Source organism: Syngnathus acus, chromosome 10 (assembly GCF_901709675.1).
Source record: "Syngnathus acus chromosome 10, fSynAcu1.2, whole genome shotgun sequence".
Taxonomy (NCBI): domain Eukaryota; kingdom Metazoa; phylum Chordata; class Actinopteri; order Syngnathiformes; family Syngnathidae; genus Syngnathus; species Syngnathus acus.
Window position 1 is genome coordinate 10,717,838 of NC_051095.1, and position 8,672 is coordinate 10,726,509.

General features: G+C 41.7%; 1 protein-coding gene across 1 annotated transcript; it reads left to right on the forward strand.

Annotated features, from left to right (window-relative positions):
- The first annotated feature begins 737 nt into the window (after positions 1 to 737).
- Positions 738 to 4,691, forward strand: rhogd (ras homolog gene family, member Gd). Its single transcript, XM_037261910.1, has 2 exons — positions 738 to 804; positions 1,375 to 4,691. Exon 2 carries the CDS (start codon positions 1,404 to 1,406, stop codon positions 1,977 to 1,979), a length of 576 nt encoding a protein of 191 aa, XP_037117805.1. The 5' UTR covers positions 738 to 804; positions 1,375 to 1,403; the 3' UTR covers positions 1,980 to 4,691.
- The last annotated feature ends 3,981 nt before the right edge of the window (positions 4,692 to 8,672 follow it).

The window sequence follows — 8,672 nt, forward strand, 5'->3', positions numbered from 1 at the left end:
AGACAGAGTGATCCCTCTTTCAGTTGCTTTTGTTTATTGTTCATGGGTTTGAACAGAACCTGATGCCTCATGTTCCTTTTGTTGTCAAGCCCATAAAATTCGAGTACGGCATTTGAATACATTTGGTTGCTTACTTGATTCTTTATATATGGATTTATTATATATATATTATATATCGGATTATAAAATTGATGATGAATTATTATGTGAAGGCTGTGTAGGCCTTTAGATCATTACAAATTCCAAATATTCACACCTTGCAGCATACACTTTTCCCATTCATTCCATCATCCCCATTTGAAATTTAAACATTCAGATCATGCAGTTCACCTTGTTGAAATATCAAACACAGGGTACATATAGAAACATACATTCTCCCACAAAACTGAGTGAAAATTGAACCCATACCGCCCGAGTTAGGAAAAAGTACCTCTGTACGTATACCATTAATGACTAAAGCTGTTTTTGACTGACTTCCTAACCACAGTAACACAGTTACTGAACATTTTTATCGCAATGCTCCAGTGATTAATTAAGATATGATTTTTTCCCCCCCGCTAGAGAACTGCTGTTTGTGAGCGAAACAATATTTTTGGACCGTACAAACCTAAAAGTTCAACTCGTCTCTCGATTTACGAGTAACTACACTACCATCTAGCGTCAAGCAAAACAACCATCAAAAATCCTAAACTACATTTCCCAGCTTGCACCATTCTGTTACGTCACCTATTACGTATTGGGCAGCTCCCCGGATGCGGCTGTGATTGACTGTACCAGGCAGAAGAGAACGCTAGCTAAGTGGCGGTAAGTGACAAAATCCTTAAAATGTCATCGTTGAAGCTCATGTTGGCGTCGAAAAGAAGTGTTAGGATACGGAAAATATTACACTACGGCCGTGAGGGGGGTTTCAGCTAATAAAAAGACGTTTTGAATCAGTAGCGTGATATAAATTCATTCAAGTTGTTTGCTAAGTGGATAGCTTGGCTGCTATCGTACGCGCTAGTTCCTTAGCCAGATGCTACCCGCCAGTGGGGAACGCCTAGCTCGTACTTACCGAGATCCCCGAGCGAGAATAACCACAAGTTCACAGTCTCACTTTCGCCTCAGTGCTTTTCCATTCCTCCTTGTGTTTTACCTTCAGAGGTCGTTAATTGTTGGATGCGTGAATCTGTCCTCCATTTTCAATGCTCAACCCAAATTACGACATTAGAAAATTTAGCCCGGGCTAGCCCGGTTGTGTTCTGGGTTATTAATGCTTGACTGAAGTACACGTTGGGCGGTGTCAGCATTCCGGTTTAGGGGTTTCGAGCAGTGTTTAGGACAATAAAATTAAAACTAGCAATTTTGGCTTACCCGGGTGTCCTTTGCCTTTAGGTGCTGCAGCCCCAGTGGTCGTTGGCAGGATGCAGACCATAAAATGTGTGGTGGTTGGCGATGGGGCAGTGGGGAAAACTTGCCTTCTTATCTCATACACCACTAATGCCTTCCCTGAAGAATACATTCCAACGGTGTTTGACAATTATAGCGCCCAGATGAGCGTGGACGGCCGCACCGTCAGCCTCAACTTGTGGGACACGGCCGGCCAGGAGGAGTACGACCGCCTGCGTACTCTTTCCTATCCTCAGACCAACGTCTTCATCATCTGCTTCTCCATCGGCAGCCCCTCCTCCCACGCCAACGTCAGGCACAAGTGGCACCCCGAGGTGTCTCACCACTGCCCCAATGTGCCCATCCTGCTGGTGGGCACCAAGAGGGACCTGAGGGGTGATGCGGAAACAGTGAAGAAGCTGAAGGAGCAGGGTTTGGCTCCCACCACCCATCAGCAGGGAAACGCCCTCGCCAAGCAAATCGGGGCTGTCAAGTACATGGAATGTTCGGCGCTGCTGCAGGAAGGCGTCAGGGAGGTGTTTGCGGAGGCCGTCAGAGCAGTGTTGTATCCCGTCACGAAAAAGAACACCAAGAAATGTGTGCTCTTGTAATAACGCTTCCTGGATTTGGATTGTGGAGATCCACAGATGCGAACGATGGCTGCTTCCATGCCACCTCGAGCAGTTTGCTCACTTCTTTTCAGCTCCTTTTTCATCTTCGGGAGGGCTTCATCCTTACGACGCCATCATCACCAAAGTGACTTTGACGAAACGGGGGCAAAAAAGTGGATCTTGTATTTTTCTTACCTTTAAAATTTTGATATTTACCCGTTCTTCACGTTACACTTGATCTAGATTTATAGCGTCCCTGCTTTGCCTTTCTAAACAAATGCTGATCATGGTTGTCACAAGCCATCTAAACCAAGCTGCCCTATTTGACTGGAGAGAAGAGATCTACTGTTGTTTAGGTGGAGAACTAGTGACTACCTCATACTCTAAACTTAGGTTGCATCTCATGAGTCTCAAGCAACTGCATTTTGACCCGGGCTATTAATTAGGCGACACGGCTGAGCAGCCTTTTTTCCAATTCAAACAACTTGAGTCCAGAAAAGGGCAGAATGAAGTCTAGATGAGAGCCAATTCCCAGTAGGCGCAGATGTGCTGAGTCTGGGGTGTTGGAAAGAGAACTTCAGGTCGTAGCACAGCCCTCTTGGGTCTCTTCTCAGTACGCAGGCGGTCTTCTCCTTCAGAAATGTGCCTAAGCATGACCCTTGAAATAAGATGGGCCTTTGACCCCATTTTCCTTGATCAGTTTTCTCAGAATGTTCTGAACTCCTGTTTCTTTGGCAGCGCTGGGAGGTGGTGGCCAAGTGCAGATGTAGCTAGCTAGCTTTACATAGTCAACAGCATTTCAGTCTTTTAGACAGCAACGGCGCCTCTGCTGGTTGCAGCCAAGTAATGCACTCCATATTGCCTCTTTTGCTAGCCAATGGATTTTGTATGCCCTTCTTGCTTCATATTTACAGAAACTCTATTTTCTGAACATGTTGAAGTTCCTCCTCAAATGTTTTTAAGTGGCCAAAGTGGAATATATATTTTTGTAATCACTTATGTTTATTGGATCTTAAAGGTGGTAAAACCCACACTTGCATCATGACTGCCTCCATGCATGAAATGCTAGCAGACGACTATGAATTACCCCGCAAATACCGAAATACAATGGAACCTGCAACATTGAACAATTTCTGTTAGTTTCTCCAATTTAGAAAACAAAATCTCTCTTTGTAAGTTGAGTTAATGTGTTCCAGAGTCAAGCTGTCGCTGTCAGTAATTCTTTATCTACTCTGGAGCAATTGTTTCAAGTAACATTTTAACATTCCTACCGGTATCATGCTGCTACCAGCCCTATTTTTTTGCTGCTGATCTCAACCACCTAAGGCGAAGCAAAATCAAACATTAAGTCCTCGTCACCAGTAGTTGTTGCTATACTGTGGCAATTTAACACATTGCAGGATCATCATCTGGGTCAGGAAATAAGGTCGCAAATGAAATTTCATGAATCCAAACTGCTAGAGATATCATTACTGTGAGTACTCAAGACTGAAGATGCACACTAGTATTAGTCTGAAAAAGCGTGCTATCAAACATCCCTAGATGCCAGCTAGATTGGTAATGGAGACGAATTATTGGTGAGCCTTTTTATCATTTTCATCCTCGTCCTTTGCTGTCTTTTTTTCCCCCCCAGCCACATGCTGCTCATAGTTCTCATGCTGAACAGCATACAGAAACTTGTTCCCAAAGTTGCATTTCTGGTTTTGGTGATTATCATATTCCCCGCCATTTCCGCCACCCTCGTGTTAATTTTGGGCTATTTGACTTTACAGGTTCCATTGTATGTGAGCAGTATTGCAATATATATTTCTTATCTTAAAAATAATTTCATTACTGAAAAAGGGCTATTACTGCTGCGGTGTGCATTTTTTGCAGCATGTTGCAGCACCCAAACTGTCATGATTGATGGTAGAAGTGTTGGTGCGGTCAGGATGCCTTATCCAAACCAAAAGCCACAGTGGGGCTCCTTTGACAAAGTTTGTCATTTTAATGCCACAAAGAGCTCCAAGCCGTCATGCTATGACTTTCATATTTGGTCATTGAAGCCTTACTTTCTTCCTGCCAGTAAGCACACTGCAGCGCTCTATAAAACAGCTGCAGAATTGACATCTCAGTGCGCCACAACCACACTTTTTCTTTTTTTTTTTTTTTTTAACTCACTGTGGTTTATATGCCTGCATTGGTGGATGTGGTGCAGCAATAACTGCATTGGTGGAAGGTGCCTTGTCAGTTTAAAGATTTGTGTTTATCGTTAGAATAAGCGGTTGCTTTCTTTTAGCATCAATAACTGTTTCAACTGTGGAGTTAATTGTATTAAACCGGTCTGTTGTGCTCTGTAACAACCTAAGCGCAATAACAGCAAAAGGGCTGAAATTTAAATAAAAACATTGTGTTGAATGTAAGTGCACAATTAGAATAACTGTGGTCAACTTTTTTTTTTTTTTTTTAAATATATATTTTGTATTCCCCTTTAACCGGATGTCCAGATTTCATTCAAATAATATGATGGAAGTGGAACATGCACCTGTGGGCTCTCTGTCGTCTGCGTCCCAGTGCTGTTTGCTACGGCGCGCGTGGTACTACGCTTTTACACTGGGAACTTGATTTGTAGAGATCTGTAATTGTATTATATATAACAAAGCATATTTGTATAAATGAACTAACAGTGAGATGATTTTAAATTATGCTAAATAAAATGGTCGTTCAAACCAGCTTGGGTGTTGTCAGTGTCCCTCATTATATTGTTTTTAAATTAATCTTGATTTGTTTTTGAGTTCTTAACATATCCCCCGCATTAAACGGGGGTCCACTGTACTCTCCGGCAACGGTCCCCTACCTTTTTAGCACCAAGGACCAGATTATTGGCAGACGATATTTTCACGGAGCGGCTTTTAAGGTGTGGCGGATAAATACAACAAAATAAAATGATATGTCCGGCATCAAATCAATGGTATAATATAATAATAAACGTGACTTCACTGTGTACTCCTATGCAGCTTTACTCGTCCTCATAACATCGCGCCAGCATAACAGTTTACGTCACCGAGGTGTAGGAGAGAACTTGTTCCATTTAAAAAAAAAAAAAAAAAAAAAATTGTTCAGACTCAGATAAAATGGAAATAATGCGAGTTATTTTTTCTTAATTCTGCGGTACCGGCCCGCCGTCCGGGGGTTGGGTACCACTGTTCTACTGTCCTGGAAACAGCGTGTAGCAACAGGATGCTGATACTCTATGTGGCCACTAGATGTCCATAGCAGACAGGAAGTCCAGCCGCTAATGAGGCCATTCTTCAAAACCATTTTCCTTGGCGTACAAAAGGAGTTAATGGCGTATTCCCCAAACGTTTCCAGATCCATCAATCATCTTAGCAGACACCCAACTGCTTCAATCAGTAGCGGGTGGGCACAGAATACTCAGCAAGCTGTTTACTTTGAAAAATCCCCTTGACCTTTAGGTGGTGGCTCTGAGAGATGACAGATGTGTTGCGCTTCACCTCAAGCTCATTAGAAAAGCGCTGGTGCAATATTTAAAACCCATTTCCGTTCCCAGGCAACATGCCTGCCTGCTTTACAATCGCGACAGTGCCGATTGTGGTGTGTTTAGACCTTTTGCTGGTGCCTGATGTATTGTTATTGTGAAGGGGCAAAGTGTGATGAAAGCAGAAGATGAGACAGGATGAACAGAGGTTATTGTGTGCAATACGCTTATGTACGGCAAGCGGCTTAATGAGATGTGGGCCACTTGAGGTGATCCATTTCTAGGGTAGGGGACTGCATTACAACACACCTTTTAAATCTCTTTGGAAGACCTCCACTGCAAAGGTCACAGTCAAATACAGCATATGTATGTTTACACCTGAACATGTCCATAAACCTCAGATTATGGCTTTGGAGTTCACTCCTAGGCACACACAAACCAAGGTTACTTTTAACCCAGAGTGTAGAATAGATAATAATAATAATAATAATCCAATACAGTATTTGATAAACTGCGCATAACAAAATGTAAAATAATACAATATTAATTCCTCCTATCTTCTATAATATATCCTATCTTCCGTCTCCTCATTGGGCTTTTATCCCTTTCCGAAGAAGCTTTCCAAACATTTCTTGATCATTTTTGCTTGCTTCGCAGGCTCGACTCGGGTGACCTCACGTGACCGAGACAAGCGCCAATTTTTTAAATATTTGTCAAAATAAATTCTTACTCATTTTTGCTAGCTTTGCGGGCTCGACTGGGGAAACATGTCACGTGACCGGGACGAGTGTCTTGACCTGAATTAATTGATCGTCAATAAAATAAATACCGTAATTTTCGGACTATAAGTCGCACCGGAGTATAAGTCGCACCAGCCATAAAATGCCCAAAAATGTGAAAAAAAACATATATAAGTCGCTCCGGAGTATAAGTCGCATTTGGGGGGCAATTTATTCGACAAAATTCAACACCAAGAACAGACATGAACGAGCAACAACAGGCTAAACGATACGGTATGCTAACGTGACAAACACAAACGAGGAGCTGAGAACGGGCCTGACGTAACATTCAGTTATTTAAAAAAACTATTACATAAATAACACGTTTATAAAACCATCTGTGTCACTCCAATTCATTAAATCCATCGATCGTCCTTTGTCAACAATGCCGTGTGCCGCGCCGCAGTTCAAATTATTCCACAGGCCCATACAACGATATATAAACTATATTTTAAATAACTATCACATAAACAACAATATTATCAAACCATTTGTGTCACTCCAAATCATTAAATCCATCGATTAAATTTCTCGTCCTTTATGTCATCCTGGTGACAGAGGACATGTCCAGAGGATATGGCGCTTTAAAGTGTTAATTACTTTATTTGATTTTTCCTCTCTATTTTTCATGTTTTGAATATGTTCAAGATAAAGATATCAAAGCATGTGAAGTGATCAACTATACTAAAAATAACATGTGAAGTGGTCAACTATACTTGTAAGTAAGTGATGTGTTAATGATCAAGTAAAAATTTGTGAAAAAAAACATATATAAGTCGCTCCTGAGTATAAGTCGCCCCCCCACCCAAACTATGAAAAAAACCGCGACTTATAGTCCGAAAATTACGGTAAGTAAAAAAAATTGTGGTGCGGCTTGGCGGCCCGGTACCGAGTGACCCACGGACCGGTACCGGTCCGCGGCCCGGTCGTTGAGGACCCCTGGACTATACCATTGTTTGTGCTTTATAGTCTTAACAACTGAGTAATCAGGTGGGCAATTTAAGAAAACAAAAATCACACAACTCAAGCGGAACACACGGTGCCCATGCTGTGTTTTTCCCTTTTTTTTTTGATAAAGCAGTGCTACTGGTAAAGGCCTCATTTCACGGAATCATCAGTGAGGAACGAGAGGAAACTTTGATCTCAACATCATGATGGTCATGTTGATGTTGTCTTAGGTCATGTGTGAAGCCACGAAGAATCAGAAGCTATTCCACATGTTCTTTGTCTGTATGGATGAAAGAACACAAGCAAGATGGGCAAGCCGAGGGACTGGGAAGAGTCACAAAACATATTCACATCAAAAGCATTCCAGTGCTGTAGAAAGAGAGAAATGAGATTTCAAAGCAACACAGAAGGGTGTGAAGGAAATTGGCTGAGCTTCGGCTGAGGGGAAGGCTGGGTGGAATAATTTAGGGCAAATATTCAGGAAGCGAAAACTGTCACGGACCACGGCGAAGGTTGCAGAATTCACAGCGTGCTTGAGATCCATCTACACATGAGAGTGGCAGAACATTAAGTGCATATGCACACTCAATTCGAAGATGTATCACTAATATTGTCTGTTTAGCTTAATGCTAACAGACAATGCAAAATACCATAGGGGGGCTAACAAATAGTAGCATTTTCATTTCTGTATTAGAAATCTTTTAGCAAAAGACATTTGTATTTTGTATTATATTGCATTTTGGTAGCATAATGTCCATTGGACTGTAACCAAAATGTGAGTTTGTTTAAGTATGTAATTAATGACGATACCTTTAATAAAAGTGCATCAGCTAGTGATTGTAGTGTGCCACCTTGAGTCACTTTATGGCTTCTTCTGCGAGACAAACTTTTCCGCCGCCGCTGCTAACCTTCACATTATTGGACTTTGATGATAAATGTGTTGCATTTTGTAATCATATGCTGATTTGTGTGCAAGCGTGTAGCGAGATGCAGGGAAACTTTACCTACCTTTACGGGTGACTAAAGTTAGAGCATCTCTGTGAAAAACAATCTGGAGAGTCGGACCGGCTGATTGGATGTCGGCTCAGCGTTGATGCGCAATTTCTCTAAAGCCACAAGAGGCTGTTCAAACAGTGCTATCGCTTGATTTCTCCATCACCTCAGTGGGGGAGCCTTTTGCCTATGACCTTTGCATAACCTCTCTGAGGAGTTAGAGAAAAGAAGGAAAGTAACAGATAATTAGGCACAGGAATGCATCTTTACAAAATGCATAAGCTAATTCATACATGTTTATTGGTGTGGTTGTAATGTGGGGTATTTTCTAAAGTTGTTCCTCACGGATAGCTAAATAAGGGAACTAAAATATTAAAATTAATATTGAAAACAGTATCAAAGTTGGCAAACACCTGATTTTCTAATATTTTTGATTATCCCGGCTAACATTTTTTTGGTGTGAACTGTGAAGAGTGATTCTTTTCCCTCATCATG